This window comes from Pseudorca crassidens, chromosome 15 (genome assembly GCF_039906515.1).
Source record: "Pseudorca crassidens isolate mPseCra1 chromosome 15, mPseCra1.hap1, whole genome shotgun sequence".
Taxonomy (NCBI): domain Eukaryota; kingdom Metazoa; phylum Chordata; class Mammalia; order Artiodactyla; family Delphinidae; genus Pseudorca; species Pseudorca crassidens.
In genome coordinates this window covers 61,336,418-61,355,275 of record NC_090310.1, presented here as the reverse complement: position 1 = coordinate 61,355,275, position 18,858 = coordinate 61,336,418, and the positions used below count along the sequence as shown (strand labels likewise).

The 18,858-nt window shown below is 45.7% G+C and overlaps 1 protein-coding gene across 15 annotated transcripts in view; it reads left to right on the top strand.

Moving 5' to 3' along the window:
• Window positions 1-7,748: 7,748 nt before the first annotated feature.
• SNPH (syntaphilin) overlaps window positions 7,749-18,858 on the top strand; it is a 43,817-nt gene continuing 32,707 nt past the window's right edge. For 13 of the 15 annotated variants that reach the window (XM_067707705.1, XM_067707701.1, XM_067707696.1 and 10 more), the window contains exons 1-2: window positions 7,749-7,878; window positions 8,123-8,229. Coding sequence is in view for 2 of the 15 variants with exons in the window: in XM_067707702.1 (XP_067563803.1) it covers window positions 8,870-8,897 (28 nt within the window). In the remaining 13 variants the exon portion in view is untranslated. Of the gene's footprint in view, window positions 7,879-8,122; window positions 8,230-8,707; window positions 8,898-18,858 lie in introns of all 15 variants that reach the window. The other 2 variants (XM_067707702.1, XM_067707692.1) reach the window with 1 other exon arrangement.

Sequence of the window (18,858 nt, the reverse complement as noted above, 5' to 3'; positions counted from 1 at the left end):
AATGTTGTTGCGTCTAATGTTGTCCCAGAGGTCCCTTAGGCTGTCCTCATTTCTTTTCATTCTTTTTTCTTTATTGTGTTCCACGACAGTGAATTCCACCTTTCTCTCTTCCAGGTCACTTATCCATTCTTCTGCCTCAGTTATTCTGCTGTTGCTTCCTTCTAGTCTGTTTTTCATTTCAGTTATTTTATTGTTCATCTCTGTCTGTTCTTTAATTCTACTAGGTGTTTGTTCTTTAATTCTTCTAGGCCTTTGTTAAACATTTCTTGCATCTTCTCGATCTTTGCCTCCATTCTTTTTCCAAGGTCCTGGATCATCTTCACTATCATTATTCTGAATTATTTTTCTGGAAGGTTGCCCATCTCCACTTCATTTAGTTGTTTTTCTGGGGTTTTATCTTGTTCCTTCATCTGGTACATAGCCCTCTGCCTTTTCATCTTGTGTACCTTTCTGTGAATGTGTTTTTTGTTCCACACGCTGCAGGATTGTAGCCCTTCTTGCTTCTCCTGTCTGCCCTCTGGTGGATGAGGCATTCTAAGAGGCTTGTGCAAGTTTCCTTATAGGATGGACTGGTTGTGGGTCAAGCTGGGTGTTGCTCTGATGGGCAGTGCTCAAAACTTTAATCTGCTTGTCTGCTGGTGGGTGGGGCTGGGTTACCTCCCTGTTGGTTGTTTGGCCTGAGGCGACCCAACACTGAAGCCTACCTGGGCTCTTTGGTGGGGCTAATGGCGGACTCTGGGAGGGCTCACGCCAAGGAGTACTTCCCAGAAGTTCTGCTGCCAGTGTCCTTGTCCTAACGGTGAGCCACAGCCACCCCCTGCCTCTGCAGGAGACCCTCCAACACTAGTAGGTAGGTCTGGTTCGGCCTCCTTTGGGATTACTGCTCCTTCCCCTGGGTCCCAATACGCACACTACTTTGTGTGTGTCCTCCAAGAGTGGAGTCTCTGTTTCCCCCAGTCCTGTTGAAGTCCTGCAAGCAAATCCCGCTAGGCTTCAAAGTCTGATCCTCTAGGAATTCCTCCTCCCGTTGCTGGACCCCCAGGTTGGGAAGCCTGACGTGGGGCTCAGAACCTTCACTCCAGTGGGTGGACTTCTGTGGTATACGTGTTCTCCAGTTCGCGAGTCACCCACCCAGCAGTTATGGGAATTGATTTTATTGTGATTGCGCCCCTCCTACCATCTCATTGTGGCTCCTTCTTTGTCTTTGGATATGGGGCATCTTTGTTAGTGAGTTCCAGTGTCTTCCTGTCAATGATTGTTCAGCAGTTAGTTGTGATTCTGGTGCTCTCGCAAGAGGGAGTCCAGTTTTATATATTTTTTTAATGAGTGTATGTTGAAACTTGTTAAATGCTTTTTCTGAATTGATTAGATACTGAGGTTTTTCTCTAGACTATTAAATATTACACCAACCAAGTTTTTTTTTTTTTTTTGGCTGTGTTGGGTCTTCGTTGCTGTGCGTGGGCTTTCTCTAGTTGTGACTAGTGGGAGCTACTCTTCGTTGCAGTGCACAGACTTCTCCTTGTCCTGGCTTCTCGTGTTGCAGAGCACAGGCTCTAGGTGCGGGGGCTTCAGTAGTTGTGGTATGCAGGCTCAGTAGTTGTGGCCCTTGGGCCCTAGAGCACAGGCTCAGTAGTTGTGGTGCGTGGGCTTTTTTGCTCTGCGGCATGTGGGATCTTCCTGGTCCAGGGCTCAAACCCATGTCCCCTGCATTGGCAGGCAGATTCTTAACCACTGCACCACCAGGGAAGCCCACCAACCAAGTTTTGAATTTTTAACCAGCTTTACATATCCAGGATAAACTCTACTTGGTCATGGTATATTATTTCTTTTATGTATCATTGGATTCAATTTGCTAATATAGTTTAACAGCTTTACTGAGATATAATTCACATATGATAAAAGTTTTAAAGTGTTAAAAAACCCTTTTATAAAGTGTTAAATTCATGGTTTTTCATATATTCACAGTATTATGCAACCAATACCATGATCTCATTTTAGAACATTTTAATCATTCATATAGCAACCCCATACTCATAAGCAATGACTCTTCACTCCCTCCTTCCCCACAGCTCCTGGCAACAAGTAATCCACTTTCTGTCACTCGTATAATATATGGCTTTTTGTTTCTGGCTTTTTTTCACTTAGCATAATGTTCATTTATGTTGTAGAATATATCTGTACCTCATTCCTTTTAATGGTCAAATTAATATTCCATTATATGGATATGCATTTTGTTTATCCATTCATCTGTTGCTAGACATATGAGTCGTTTCCATTTTTTGACTCTAATGAATAATGTTGCTGTGAACAACAGTTTATAATTTTTTGTGTATACATGTTTTCATCTTTCCTGGATGTATATGTAGGGGTGGAATTGCTGGGTCATATGATAATTCTATGTTTAACTTTTTAAGGAATTGTCAAGCTGTTTTCCAAAGTACCTGTGCCATTTTAAATTTCCACCAACAATATATGAGAGTTCCAATTTCTCTATATCTTTGCCAACACTTGCTATTGCCCCTTTTTTGATTATAGTTATCCTAGTGAGTATAAAATAATATCTCATGGTGTTGATTTGCATTTTCCTAATAACTAATGATGTTGATCATCTTTTCACATAGATTTGCTAGTATTTTGTTTAGGATTTTTGCATCTGTGTTCATGAGGGATATTGGTCTGTATTTGTCTTTTCTTGTACTGCCTTTTTCTGATCTTGGTATCAGGGAAGTACTGACCTCATAAAAATAACTTGGAAAGTGTTTCCTCCTATTTTATTTTTCTGTGAAAAGACTGTGTAGAGCTGGTACTATTTCTTCTTTAAGTGTTTGGTAGAATTCACCCATGAAACCATCTGGATCTGGAGATTTATATTTTGGAATGTTTTAAACTATGAATTCAATTTTTAAAATAGTTGTAAGGCTATGCAGTTATCTATTTCATTTTGGGTGAGTTTTAGTAGTTTGTGGTTTTCAAGGAATTGTTCCATCTCATCTAAATTGGTGATTATGTGTGTAGAGTTGTTTAGAGTGTTCCCTAATTATCCTTTTAATGTCTGCAGGGTCCATAGTAATAACCCCTCTTTCATTTCATGTATTGTTAATTTGTATTTTCTCTCTTTTTTTCTTTTAAATCATATTAGAGGCTTATTAATTTTATTGGTCTTTTCAAAGAACCAGTTTTTGGTTTCATTGATTTTCTCCTTTGCTTTTCTTTTTCAGTTTCATTGATTTCTGGTGTGATATTTATTGTTTCCTTCCTGCAGCTTGCTTTGAGTTTATTTTGCTCTTATTTTTTAGTTTTATTAAGGTGGAAGCTTAATTGATTTGAGACCTTCTTTAAACAGTTAATGCTGTATATTTCCCTCCAAGCACTGCTTTAGCTGCATTGCACAATTTTTGACATGTTGTATTTTCATTTTTGTTCACTTCAAAATATTTTCTAATTTCCCTTGAGACTTCCACTTTGACCTGTGGATTATTTAGAAGTATGTTGTTTAATTTTCAAGGGAGAGTTTCCTGTTACCTTTCTGCAATTATTTCTAGTCTAATTCATTATGGTCAGAGAACATACTTTAAATGATTTTGATTCTTTTAAATTTATTAAGGTTTGTTTTATGACCTAGTGTAGGGTCTGTCTTGATGGATGACACTTGAATATATTCTGCAGTTGTTAGGTGAAATGTCAATTGAACCTAGTTCGTTGTTAGTGCTATTCAGTTCTTCTATATCCTGGCTTATTTGCTGTCTACTAGTTCTACTGATTACAGAGAAAGGAATGTTCATGTCTGCAACTATAATTGTGAATCTATTTATTCTCTCGGTTATGACAAGTTTTGCTTCATGTATTTTGAAGCTCTTCTACAATTATTTACAATTATTATGTCTTCCTTGTGAAATGACCCTTTTATTTTTATATAATGATTCTCTTTATCTCTGGTAATTTTCTTTGCTTTGAAGTCTACTTTTTCTCATATTAAGCCATTCCAGCTCTCCTTTAATTCGTATTATGGTATATCTTTCCCCATCTTTTACTTTTAGCTTACCTATATCATTATATTTAAAGTGAGTTTCTTGTAGAAAGCGTCTAATTAAGTCATTTTTTATCCATCCTGAAAATCTCTGTTTAATTGATGTTTATACATTTAATGTAAATATTGACATGTTTGGATTTAGATCTACCATTTTTTTATTTGTTTACTGTTTGTTTCCTCTATTTTTCATTCCTCTGTTTCCTCCTTTCTTGCCCTCTTTTGGAGTATTTGAACTTTTTTTTTAGAATTCCATTTTAATTTATCTGTTGTTTTTTACTATATCTTTTGTTATAGATATTTTTAAATCGTTTCTTTAAGGATTACAAAATAAATACTTAACTTTTCACAGTCTACTTAGAATCAGTATTTTACCACTTCAAGTGGAGTGTAGAAACCTTGTACCATATAATTTCCTTTATACTTCCTGCTTTATATGTAATCAAAATTGTCATGTATTACATCTACCTACATTGAAACCCCATCAGACAGTGTTATGATTTTTGCTTTCAACTGTCAAACATATTTTAAAGAATTCAAGAGGAGGACAGTCTATTAAATTTACCCAAATATTTACCATTTTTATTGTCCTTCTTTCCTCCCTGATGTTCTAAGTTTCCTTCTAATATAATTTCCCTTCTGTCTAAAGAATTTCCTTTAACAGTTCTTTCAGAGCAGGTCTGCTGACAACGAATTTTCTTAACTTAGCTTTATCTGAGAAATGGCTTTATTTTACTTTTATTCCTGATGGATATTTTTGCTGGGTATAGAATCCTGGTTGACTGCTCTTTTCTGTCAGCAATTTAAAATTCTTGTTCCATTTTTCTCCTGCCCTTCATGGTTTCAGTTGAGAAATTCAGTTATTCAAATCTTTATTCCTATGTAATTAACACATCATTTTTCTCTGATTGCTTGCAAGATTTTTTCTTTATTTTTAGTCTTCAATAGTAACTGGGATCATTATTTTTCTATTATTATCATTATTTGGTTTATCCTCTTTGGGGTTCACCAGAAAGCTGGAGCTTGTAGCTTTGTTTACTCTGCTCTGTTTTGCTGCCTTCTCCCCACAATTGCACCTGCATCTGAAGCCAAATGGTGGGAGGACGGAAAGAGACAAAAGAAAATAAATAAATAAAAATAAAAACAAAAAACCAGCAGAGGCTCATACTCTCTTAGGACTACAGATACTTGATTGAAGAAGTTTTTCCTCCCTCAGAGTTTTAGGGATCTGTGGGTCCCTGATGTCACAGCCACCACTGCAGAATTCCCTGGGAGCTTGGGCATGAGATAATGGAGAAAAGATTAAAAAATAAAAGAAAAATTATTTCCCCCTCTCACCCTGAGCATGGGGTCTCCTTTCCTAACCCTAAAGTCAGAACTAGGGAGATTCATGGGCACTCTCTCTGTGTTGATTCCCCAAGTCCAGGTTTTGGGCTTCCTTCAGACCAGGCTGGGGGATACCAGAGGAAGAAAAACTGGTAAATTCACTAGTCAGTGGTATGTCAGAGTCTATCCTTCTTCCCCAATTTCCTGCTAGTATTTTCGGAGTCCTCAAGTAGCTGCTACATACATTTTGTTCAGGTTTATTGTGGCATTCAGTGGGAGGAATGTGCTTACCCAGAATTGGAACCAAAATTGCTTTTGAAACTAAACAAATTTAAGTATTTCCCAATGTGTACAAAACAAAAACTACTAATTTCTTTAGAATAATTTGTTTTATGCTTAAAATCCTCACTTATTATAATTTATGTTGTAACTAAACATTGGTTCTCTTCTTCTCAATCACACGCTTTATGTTACTGAGGAGAGATTCTTAACACCATCCCAGATGGGAGTAATGTGGTTAGAAGTCCTCTCTCTTTTTGTGGGGTGAAGTTCCTTGTGGATATTTCTGGGAAATGTAGTCTTCTAAGTACCACGGGAAAAAACCTGAGGACAAACAAAACATATTTTTTAAATAAGGATCTCAGGAATTATCTCCTGATAAACAAACAACAATTACATGGCTTCCTTTGGTTTTGCTTTAAGTGTAAATAAGTCACTTATATAATTTAGGTGGGTCTTAGGGCAGATAAAACATTTCATCAATTAACTTGCTAATTTAGCATTAGTGTTTTGTTTGTTTGTTTTTAGACAGAAGGTCTTATTTCACATGGCTTTTTCAACTACAATTTCCTATTTCTGCCACGATTGCTGTCAGGTTTTTCCACAAAGCATAATATAATGATGGCCATCTGATAGGAGAATTCAGTTTAATTGAATGAGGGAAAAATATTACCAATGCAAAAAAAACTTATAGGCATTTGTTGCAAAATTATATGTATTGTTATAGAGTGATGGATTTACCACAAATCAGAGCTACACAAAAGATTTAACTTTGAAAAGTAACAGTTAATTTAAAATAATTATTTTTTTCATGTACATTGTAAATATTAACTATTTCTCAGCAGGCCAGTATTGCAGAGTCATGATATGAAGTTGGTGAAGTCACTTTACAAATACTTCTCTTGGAAAATTCAGTTTAGGGTGGAGGGTACCAGGTACAGCCTTGCCAAAAGTAGACTGAGACTTTAGGACTTAAAAATCTTAAGAGACGAGGATAGCATCTGGCCTTGTGTTCTTATAGAAGACTAGGGCCTGGCACAATGCATGCTTGCTCTCTCATTCACTTAGTCAATATTTATTGAGCACCTGGTATGTGTTAGGCACCATTGTAAGCACTGGGGATATGGCAGGAGACAGAACAAAGTCCCTTCCTTCATGGAGTGTACATTCTAGTGGGGGTAATAATGAAAGACTACAAACAGTAAAAATACAATCTGGTGGCGAAATACAGCAAAACTGGGGCAGAGGAAGTGAGGGAGGAGGGAATCACTATTTTATTTTGGATGGTCAAGGAAGGCCTCCCTGGGACAGTGACATTTGAGCAGAGATCTGGAAGAAGTGACAGATGGTTTGAGCAGAGGAACGACAAATCAGATAGTTAGGGCTGGTTCAGAAGGAGGGAGCCCCTTCCCATTGAGCTCCACTTCCCACACATGGAGCAGATAAGAAACCAGGCCCAGAGAGTGAGTTAACTTATCTAAAGTTGCAGGGCTAGAAGTGGAAACGCTAGGCAGAGAGTCCAGTTTTCTTTACTTTTCCCACTTGTTTTTCCTCTTCTTCCCCTGTGATAGTGGGTGGAAGACAGACACAGAGGGGAAAGGTGTATAATAAACACTTACTTTAGGTTGTGACTGCATATGTTTCCAATGATTCACCATCTTGTTTAAGATTCTTGCTATCATTTTTCTAAGTAGTCTGAGTGCTGTTTGCATTAAATACTCAGAGGTACTTGATTTGAGGAGTGAACAATGTTCTCGGAGAAATTCGGATCAAATTACTATTTAAGCCAACCGTGTGACAGGGAGTAAGACTGTTATCATCATCCGATGTTACAGATGGGAAAGCTGAGGCCCATAGAGGTGAGGGGGCTTGCCCAGGGTCACACGACCTGTCAGTGGGCCAACGTGCTCTCCTCCAGGCCCCGCCGCCCAGTTATAAGTACAGGCCGGTGTGGAGGTAGGAGAGGCCCCTAACTCCACGGATGCTGGCGTCTTCCGCGCTCTCTGGAGCAAGACACTAACTATCTCTTTAAGAAGGAAAGTGAAGCGGGCCGCTTACGCAGCTGCCGGCGAGCCGCCGACTGGCTGGTCCCCTCCATCCACCTCACCCTCCCCTCCCCTCCCTCCCTCCCTCCCTCCCGGCAGCCCCAGCCCCAGCGAGCACGCAGCTAGCCGCCTCCAGTAGGGACTCCAGAGAGCAGTTCGGCGGCCTGGGCAGGGCAGCCGAAGCTATGGAAGCCTCTGCAGGTGATGACAGGAACCTCCGGGCCCACCGCCCAGCTGTGCCGCCGCAGCCCAGAGTGCCAAGTGCGGGGTGGGGGTAGGGGAGGCGCGGGCCCCGCAGGGGAGCGGCCGGAGCGCCCGGCGGGCAGCCGGCCCTCTAGGCTTTCCGGCCGCGGCGGCCCAGCTGTCAGCGGTCGGGGACTCGGCTGCGCGCTGTCCCCGCCCGCGCTCACCCGCCCCTGTCTGTCTGTTTTCCCCACCGCCGCAGGTTGCTGATCTGGGCCAGGCAGCTGCAGCAGCGACTGCAGAGGCGCTGCGCCAAGCCGGGCCGGAGTGGTGAGAGCCGGCGGGACTGCGGAGGGCGAGTGGACTCAGGTGAGGAGGCCTCGGCGGAGCAGGGATGGGGGCCTGCGCTGCACCGCGGCGGCCGGTGGGCGGGGGCTGCTCTCTGCGGTAGAATTCCTCAGAGGGCACCAGCCGAGGAGGGGTTAACTGTGACTCATTCTTACCATCCCTTCATTCCCCTACATCCCTCGAAGCGCCCCACCACCACCACCTAGAAATTCACTAATTAGGGGATGCTGGTGGCAGCAGAGAAGATGCCCAAAGTGGGCTATTTGGAGGATTTTGGGGATCACCCCATTCCTATTTGTTTGACAAACATTTAAGCCTCTTTCTTTCTTGGAGGAGGAGCAAGAGTACCTGGGGGAGGGGGAAGCAGGGAACCCCACACCCAGCCCAAGGTCAAGTGCCAATGACTGCTTCCTTCCCATATTCTCCCCCGAGAAGAAAAAAATGTCCATGACCCCTAGAGTAGGAGATCTAAGCCTCAGTCTCCATGGATTCTCCACAGGCTGTGATGGTTTCTTCTGCTCCTTGGCAGGGAGCTGGGCTGTTGGGAACACCTCCTAGCCTGGGAAGCGCCCATATACCCTTACTCAACCCAGCAGATTGAGGAGAGGCCTGGCGACACACTGCCTGTTTCCTCTGCCTTCTCTGCCCATCTGGAGGTGGGATGGGCTGGAGTTGCTTCCCAGAAAAAGGTGATCTCTGCAGGCATGGTCGGGTAGGGAAAGTGCCAGAGATTGGGGTTCTAGTCCTTTAGCTTGCTCGTAGGCCACAAGTAGCCATCTTAAAATTCTGTAGGCGTGGGTGTCTGTCTGTTAATCTGTTAAATTCAGGAGTTGGATTAGATGGTCTGTACAGTTTTAATATGCCATTCAAGCAGCTCTTACATGTCAGGGGGACATCCCTATTAAAGCAACCCAGAATTTAAACTTGGGTCTATGAAATAATTGGGGTTTCCTCAGTTGATCTTTTTCAACTCGAGACTTCTCAAGTGAAACATTGACTGTGTGGGCCTCGTGGAACCGGAGGTATCAGACAGTCCTATATTGTCATCTCTGCGCCATCACTGGGATGACCTTTGTCAAGTTACCTCCCTTCCCCAAGCTTCAGTTTCCTCATCTGTAAATCTGGGAAGAAGGGTATGTATCTCAGAGGGTTGATATAAGGATTGAATGAGACATATATGAAAGCACTTAAAATAGTGCCTGTGCCTGGCACATAGTAGGTTCTCAGGGACACAGGAGTTGGGAGATAGACTGGAGGAGAGAGGAGGGGTGGCTGCTCTTTGTCCGGTTCTCTCCCACCTCCCCCACCCCACCGGTCTCTTTTACATCCCTGCGGATGCTTCCCTGCCAGGGGATAATGAATGCTGGAGTGTAGTGTGTTGGGCTGCCAGGCTGAGGGGCCTAGGAAGCAATCAGGAGGTACAAACATTTCCACTGCAAGGGCACTGACGTCATTCCAGCAACGATGGTCCCAAGGAGGCATATATAGCCCAGCACTGGGTTTGGAAAATCTTGGCATCCGAGGGCAGAATCCCTAAGGGAACAGAAGCATCAGAATCTTGTGTGCTGTCAGGGAGGCAGGGACTGTGGCTTTCTGATTTCACATGGATCCCACTGCTGCTCCCTTGCCCTTCCAGGAATCTCTCATTAGAATCTCCATGAGACAAGGAGGTCAAGTTTTCGGTGTCTGTATTTTCTATTCTCTACCTTCCCTCCTGCTGTCCTGTTCAGCCTTTCATTCATCTTTTCTTGCTCCAGTTTATTTCAGAGATACATTCTGCCGCTTGACAGCATGATAAAGAAGCCTCCCCATAGGGTGGGGCAGGGCATTTTACTGCTGCACCATTTGGGCCAAAAGAAGTTGTTATGTCCCCACCTGCCCTCAATCCCCATTAGACTGTGAGCTCCTTCCGGCAGAGGCATGGACTTTTTCCTCTCTGTGTCTCCAATCTCTAGCCCATGGCTAGGCATAAAGTGGGTCCTCAGGAAGTGTTGAATCAAATAAGTTGGAGGAAATTATGTTCCTAAGCCAACCAGGTTAGGGAGAAACTGTGAGAATGTGTTGACAGTGTAGGGAAAAGCATTTTAAAGTATAGGGTACTGTGCCAGTTGTTGACTGTTATTTATTGCTCTTACTGTTATTATTGCTATTGCCAGGGGCCAACAGTTGTTTTACCTTCTCCTCAAGTCAGGCTTGAAGGGACTAGATGTGCCTGGGGGGTGTGATTATGTTGACAAACAGATGGTCTGGCTGGTGAAAGATAAGCATGAAGGGAAGAGGATGGGAAAAGAGTGATTCCAGCCACTTCCTGTGTTTCGGGGAGGGGGCAGATAAGGAGAATCAAACGGGCCAAAATGGACATGTAGCAAAAAATCAGGAGACCCAGGTCCCAGGTCTTGTTCCACCACCACCTCAATGTGTGACCTTGGGCCAATCACGCCTCCACTCAAGACCTCTGGGTCTCCAGCTATAAAACGAGAAGACTGGACCACATGATCCCTAAGGCCCCTTCTGGTTCTGACATTTTGTCAAGTGGATTTTGTTAAATAAAAATGAGACAACTATTATTACTTTCAGCATCATTTATGGAATAGCAGACCATTACATATTTTAGGTAATCCTCATAACAGATTATACCACTTTGTTTTGTTTTGTTTTTGTTTTTGCGGTACGCGGGCCTCTAACTGCTGTGGCCTCTCCCGTTGCGGAGCACAGGCTCCGGACGCACAGGCTCAGCGGCCATGGCTCACGGGCCCAGCCGCTCCGCGGCATGAGGGATTCTCCCGGACCGGGGCACGAACCCGTGTCCCCTGCATCGGCAGGCGGACTCTCAACCACTGCGCCACCAGGGAAGCCCAGATTATACCACTTTGAAAGATGAGGAGACCGAGGCTTAGAGAGAGCGACTTGCCTAAGACTGCACAGCTCTAAGTGGCAGACTTGTTATCTGACACCCAGTCTATCTGACTTGAAAGGGTGAGCTCTTGCAAAGGTTTCACAACCTCTCCTTGTCATCACTGTGAATTGTGTGTACACTTGCACACGTGCATAAGGCTTTGGAGGAGGGAAAGCTGTGAAGGATTCGTGACAAAAGATCAGGCATTTCCCCAAAGGGATTGTTGCAGGGGACTAGCTGGGTTGAAGACTGTGTAAGTCAGTGCTGGAAAGTCTTCCTTGCGCTGTGAGCTCTGCTTTGCTGATGGGTGGTGGGTGCCCCTTTACCAAGGAGAACAGCCAGGAGTGAATGACAGTCATGACAGGCACACTTTTTGAGCTCCTCCTATGTCCTGTGCTCTGTTTTACACAGGTTCACTTACTCCTCAGACAATCCTATAATGTAGGCACTACAATTTTACCCATTTTACAAGTGAGGAAGCCAGGGCAGTGAGGCAAAGGATCTCGCCCAGAGTTACACAGCTAATGTGTGGTAGAACTCGAGACAGTTTAGCTGGAAATGCACTGTCCTGAGAGTTGGAAAGGCTGCTTTTAGTCCGAGCCCTCTCACTGACGGAGTGATTTTGGATCGGCCAGTTTCCTTCTGCATGTCACAAATGGGCTGGATGTGTCTATGGCTCTAAGGGGCCTAAATGCTGCCTTATCCCAGAACAGGAGTGGAGGGGATTCCTTGTCTAGCTAAACATATATCGGCCTTTGTTTATTATTTATTTATCAGGCCCTAGACCAAGTGCACAGGGTAAAGGAAGGAGTAAGAGGCGGTCCCTAGTTTCAAGAAGTTCACGGCTAACAGAGGGAGACAAATATCTAAATGTGGAGGTATGATGAACCATCTAGGAGCTGTGATAATACTGATGTGGGTGTAATGGGACAGGGAGGGGGGATGGCCTTTCCTACTCAGTGGGTCAGGAAGGTGAGGGTGATGCCATTTTCTGTGTTGAATTTGTGTGTAATAATAATAATAATAAATGTTCTACCCAACTTAGGACATTTTCAAACAGTTCTTGGCTCTTGACCCCAGCAACCCAAAATGTGGCCACAGAGTCTGAGGGGCCATCCAGACTCCCTTCTGTGGCACAGTTCCAAAGGAACCATCCATTTGTCGCAGGTGGGCCTGAACCTTCCCTGTCATCAGAGGCCTCTAGAGGCAGGACTCTGAGGCTCCTCTTGGAAAGCCTGTCTAGTGCCTATAACAATGCAATAGGCTTGGGAACTTCTTCCTCATGTCATTCTTTCACCTGTCTGGAGCACCTGACCCCTGGAGAGATGAAGGCATTTACCCAAGATTACTCAGCAAGGCTGGGATCAGAACTCTGGCCTAATGGAACTGCATTTCTGAGCCATATGTGCATCTTTCTACATCTGGGTCACCAGGGACCTAAGGGGCTGTTTCTTCATTTGATGGGCAGCTTGCACTGAGTGGGAGGTTTGATGCAGGTGATGTGAAGCTTGAGCTGAGGGCCCTTATAGAGGATGAGGCCTGTGTTCCCAGGCTGCTTTTTACTGCTTAGTGGAGAGATATTTATGAAGTGTTTGTCACATGCTAGCACCTCTGAATTGAGGTGCTGAGCCAACCAAAAGGGAGCATCTGGGAAGCAGCATGGTGCAGTGGAAAGAGCCAGCACCGAGGGGCCGGGAGACTCACTTTAGCTCTGCCAGGACTCCCTGGGTGGCCTGGGGCGAGACTCTTTGCTTTTCCACACCTGCAAAATGATAGTCAGAGGTGGTGATCTCTAAGGGCTCTTCATGTGCTGACTGGCTAATAATTCAGTATCTCTTCCCTCTGTTCCAGAACCACTTTAGGGGGTACAAGAGTGGATAGGATACAGATAACTGTAACTTGAGGAAGAATGAGATAAATATAACAAGAGGAATGAACAAATGCTCTGTCAGTTTGCTAGAGGGAGAGGGCTTGGGAAAAGCTCAGTTCAAAAGCCACCTCTTCAAAGATAAGATGAGATGTAGATAGAGGTGGGGTTTTTTTGAACCAGGAGGAGTAGCAGAAACATGCTATCATTCTGTGACAAGAAGGCTGTATAGCAGAGCAATGGTCCTCAGACTTAGACTTCAAAGATCAGTACATTTGGGAATGTATCCTAGGTTGGCCAACTTTTTAATCTGCCAGGCAAAGACACATGACACTTGTTCTGTTTACTATTACTATCATATAGTGAGAGAAAGAACATTTTAATACCTTTAGCCCCAAAGTAAGAAGGCTATATAAAATCAGAAAAAAGTATTCCTTCAAACTGAATGCATTTTGCTGTATTAAAAACTCACTGCAGGGGCTTCCCTGGTGGCGCAGTGGTTGAGAGTCCACCTGCCGATGCAGGGGACACGGGTTCGTGCCCCGGTCCGGGAAGATCCCTCATACCGCGGAGCGGCTGGGCACGTGAGCCATGGCCGCTGAGCCTGCGCGTCCGGAGCCTGTGCTCCGCAACGGGAGAGGCCACAACAGTGAGAGGCCCGCGTACCACAAAAAAAAGGAAAAAAAAAAAAACTCACTGCATTGTCCATACTTTTGCTGCAGACCAGTGTCCTTGTGTTTGGCTCTGAAGTCAGGCTGCTTGGGTTCGAATCCTGGCCAAGTTACTTTTTCTCTCAGAGCCTCTGCTTCCTCATCTGTGAAATGGGGACATGATGCTATCTACCTCATAAGGTCATTAGGAGGTCCACATGCCATGATAAAACATGAAAAGCAAGGGACCTCAAACCCTGTTGTCTATGTTGGGCTCTTTGGGGGTGATAGCAAATTAGAGAGTGTTGCTCGAAAGAGGTGGCTGCTAGCCTGCTCTCGCCACCGCTGCCATGCAAGAACTTGGGCCTCGTGTTGTCAGATCTTCTCATTTGTAAGAAATCTGGATGTTTGTGACATCTCTTGATTTTTTTAATGTGGCCAACTAGGAAACACTTTAAAACGCACCCATTAATGTGTGTCTGTGTCAGGCCATCAGTCTGTGTCCCCTGATGTACAGTGTTAGACGCCAGGTGCGTAGTGCTCCTAGTTGTCACCTGAGGATGAGGGCGGAGAAGGGAAACGAGGCTGGAAGTGCAGGCCTGGGCCAGGGATGCCCTATCTGCAAGGCAAGGGAACATATTACTTTGGCCACTTGTGATCTTCTGCTTCTGGGCCCCCAGCTTCAAAGGCCTAATGAGTGCCCCTTCCGTTCTGGCAGCACTGTCAGAATGGAGCCTCTAGAGACTGAGGCCTCCAGGCACCTCTGAGCCCCCTTGAAGCTGTCACACTAGTCGGCCTCCCTACCACAGGGTCTCTGGAAGCCGGGTGGGCAGCCTCAGAAGAGGGAACTTGGCTGATGGCACGTGAAGCTGGCATAGAAGCCACACCCGAGGAGAGGCTCTGGCAGCTCCTCAGCGGGAGAGGTGCTTCCTGTTCTCTGGAAGCCCTGCTGGTTCTGCCACCTCTGCCTGGGTTGTGATGAGGTCTGGACAGCAAGTGGTCTCTCTGTAGAGAGCTCTGCCACACAGCCACCACCGAGGAAAAGCTGGGATCTGAGTGTGGAGGAAGCCTGGAGCCTTCTCAGAGAAGGACCTCAGAGGAGCTCCTAATTAGCAGGAGGGGTTCCGCTGACATGCTTTCAGGACATTCTGGGATTCAGTCTAAAGCCACTGAGGACAGTTTACATTTTTGTGGCTCTAGTTAATCAAATATTCATCAAGCACCTACTGTGGCCAGGCTTTATCCGGGCCGCTGTGGGAGAATGCAAAGAAGTATTTCCATCCATTCATTCAGCCAGTGTGTACAGAGTGTCTGCTCTGTAAGCAGGCCCCAAGATGTGGTCCCTCCCCTTAGGGAGCTTTTTAGGCTGATAAATATATATGGATGGTACATGGAGCCTGGCTCATAGAAATATTAATAACAGCTGCTGTTCAATTGTGTGCCTTCTGAGTAAAAGATACTAGCCATATAGTACCTGCTTTAAAGAGTGGGTACTGGGATTGAATGGAATCCTCATCTGAAGCACTCAGCACTGTGCCCGCCACACACTGGTGCTCAATAAAAGGGTAGCTGCATTATAGTTAACTTGGAAAATTGGGCAGGTCCAGAAGAAAGGCCAAGACACAGATGGGTCAGAGAAAACAAGAAGCAAAACAATTCAGGCCCACTTAGCATATGTTATCCTCATTTTATAGATGAGGACACTGAGGCTCAGAGAGAGGAAGTAGTTTGTTCAGAGTTACACAGCTGCTGTGTAGCAGAGCCTACACTTAAATGCTGGTCAGTTTGGCATCGAAGCTATGTTCTTTCTTCTAAGCCATATTGCCTCTAAACAGAACAATAAAACTACCACATTCGACAGGGGAGGCAGTGCCACCTGGTGAGGTTAGGAGTTTTTATAATTGAGGAAGCTGGGACTAGTGGAAAGAAGGAACTGGCCAGAGTTATATAACCAGGAAGTGGTAGGGTTGGGACCCCAATCTAGGCATACTGGACATGACTTCCCACACTGCTGGGACAGAATAGTAGCCGTTGAGGGTAAAGATAGTTATCTCCAGATACTCAAAGTTCAGTCACAGGAAAGAGCCCAGGCTTCCATATGCCCTGAGGGGCAGACGCCAGACCAGCACTTACAAGTGCCAGCCAGGGAGGAAAATTTTGGCTCAGTTCTAGGAAGAACATTCTAAATTGAAAAACCATCTAGCAGGGATTCCCTGGTGGCGCAGTGGTTGAGAGTCCACCTGCGGATGCAGGGGACACGGGTTCGTGCCCCGGTCCGGGAAGATCCCACATGCCGCGGAGCAGCTGGGCCCGTGAGCCATGGCCGCTGAGCCTGCGCGTCAGGAGCCTGTGCTCCGCAATGGGAGAGGCCACAGCAGTGAGAGGCCCGCGTACCGCAAAAAAAAACACAAAAAAACAAAACATCTAGCAATGAAACAATATGTTTTGAGAGCTAGCTCCTCATCTCTGGGCAGCTCACATAGGTCTGGATGTTCTAGAAGGAGTTCTTGCAATGTAATGGGGTTTGGAATGGCTGTGCTTGGCAGTCTTACAATCTAGAGGATCTGGAATTCTAGTATAGGACTGGTCACAGGTGATGCAAGCAGTGGGTACAGGAGAAAGGGTAACTGTAGGCTGGAGCTATCTGAGAAAGCTTCCTGGAGGAGGAACTAGAGCAGGATCTAAAGGGCTGCGAAAAGGGAGAGGAGTAGGACTGGGTAAGGTGAGCCCGCCAGTCTAGCTGGGCTGTGGGGTTAGTGCTTCTCAGCAAAGGGTCTTCCCCTGTTCTCTGGGGCTTTTTAAATGGTGGAAATGACACAGTGAGTCCTGGGTCTTTCCTCACTAGGAGGCTGGTTTGGCACCACATCCCCCTCTTACCTCCCAGCCATCCCTCCCTCCTCTCTTCATTGTACCACTCACCTCCTCCCACCCTCCCTTTCAGAGGTGGCAGACTTTGGACATTGAGCTCCCTGGGAGAAAGGTGTGCCAAACGTGGCCTCTGCCATGAGGCGAAGCCCGCAGCGTCTGACAAGGGCCACCTTCCTTGCATTCGGGCACAGAGCTGAAGCCTACCTGGGCCTCCTAGCATCTGCTTGCTGCTCAGGGTGAGCCCTGGCTTCAGAGTCAGGCCTGGCTCATCTCCAGTTCTGCTCCTTGTTAGCCTGGGACCTCAGACAAATTGTCTTACCCCCAGGGCCATGTTCTCATCTACCAAAGAGGGATCGATCATTCCTGCCTGAAAGGAGAGTGATGATCTGCTGAAAGGGCCTGGCATACAGCAGATGTCCGCACAAATGCCCCTCTTCTGCACGGCCTCAATCACTTCTCTGCCCACTGGGTCCCAACCCTTGTCCAGGTGAATGATAAGAGGGACACCACATACCAGGTGCAGGGATGTGTGACTTAGTGCATCCTCCTACCGCTCTGTGAGGAAGGTATTATTATAGAAGAGGAAATTGAGTCACAGAGAATTTAAGCAACTTGTCTGTTATATGCGGCCTAGCTACCAAATATCTGATTCCAGAGCCCACCTTCTCTCCACCCCTTTTTCTCCCTTTGCTTTTTCATCCTCTTTCTCTCCCTATTTCTGTTCTCAGGCCTGTGAGTATCCGTTCGTCCCTCCTCAGCCCTTAGCTGGGCTCTTACGAGCAAGATTACCAGCCCTGGGCCTAATTGGAGTGAGCCGGCCTAAGAGCTAGAGAAAGGCATTCTGTTACTTCAGAAATGTCCCTAAGGGACCCTTGGTCCCATTCTATCCCAGGTCAGCAGTATACCTTCCACGGGCCTTTCCTTTCTACCTAAATTACTTTTACTCACCCCAGTTCCCTCTGCTTGAAATTTTCTTCCCACCACTACTGCTATCTCCCCATGTTTCCATTTGTCTCAAGGCCCAGCTCACATGCCATCTTTCAAGGGTCCCTCTTCATCAGCTCCTTCCCAGAGCCCAGGCTCCTAGTCACCAGACCAAGGTCTGTGTTCGCAGAGGATGGAGAGCACCTGACCCTCCATGCCCTCCCATTCCCTGCCCTGCAGAGAGCAGCCCATGCTGGGCAGTACCCAGGGCCCAGCCTGGAGCTGTAGGACACCTTGAGCCAACCCTCTGTTTTGTGGCTTCCTTCTGGAAGGAAGGGGTTGGGGCCCGTGCCTGGGAGAGGATGGGCTTCAAAGTTTGTTAGGACTGGCAGGAGATCGCCATCGTAAGGAATCCCAGAGGTTAGCCTTCAGATGAAGGAGACCAGGATCCAAGCCTAGACAGCGTCAGACCCCTCACCCTGCTCTCTGAGTGGTCGAGAACAGAGAGCATGGACTTTGCAGTTGGACATGCTTGGTCTCAAACATGGACTGACTTTGTGACCATGGGCAAGTCACTTAATTTCTCTGACCTTTTGTTTCCTCAGTAGTAAAAATGGGCATCATAATCATAATCCCAGCCTCATAGGAGCAAAGCTGGGTAGAGAATTAAACTAGATTAGAAATCCCATATGTGTAAAGCCCCCAGCACAGGGTTTAGCACACAGTAGGTGCTTAATGAATGCCAGTACCCTTCCATGCACAGTTAGAAGGAAAGAACTTTATAACTTCTCTAGTTCTCCAAAGATCCGATACATCTTCAGTTGGTAGTGAGCTCCTCTCTCACTAGAGGTATTCAAACTGGGTCTGGGTGACTGCAGAACAGGAATGTTATTCAGCGAAGTGAAGCTTCAATCAGATGGATGTTGGGCTTTGAAACCTTCAGATTCTTTCCTGCCCTGAATTTCTGCAATTCTGTGAAGACTTTGACTCAGATCTCATTAGTCAGTTATTAGAAATCAGTTGGGGTTCAGCTTGGATGTCTGCTTAGCACAGATACAGGACAGAATCCGGCTGGAGCTACGAGCTTTCTCCCAAGAGGTGGCAAGGCTAAAAACAAAATCAGGTCCAAGAAGAAGAGTTCTCATAGCTCCTGTGAAGGGAACCTGCCTGGTATATTTGGGGCATGAAGCTAAATGTTTAGGCTGAATTTTGGGAAGGCTTCCCCATGGCCAATAGCATGAACTGCCCAGGGCAAGGCCTGTGTTTGATTTATCTCTGAATCCCCAGTGCCCAGCGCAAGCCAGGCACACAGGAAGTATTCTGGATGAATAACGAGCAAATGGCAAGTAGCCTTGGTGTTTCTCACAGATGGAATCCTGAGTTCAGAGACTCTTAGGACTCCCCTGGAGGCCAAGTGGCAGGTTCATACTCAGTGCATGTACGTC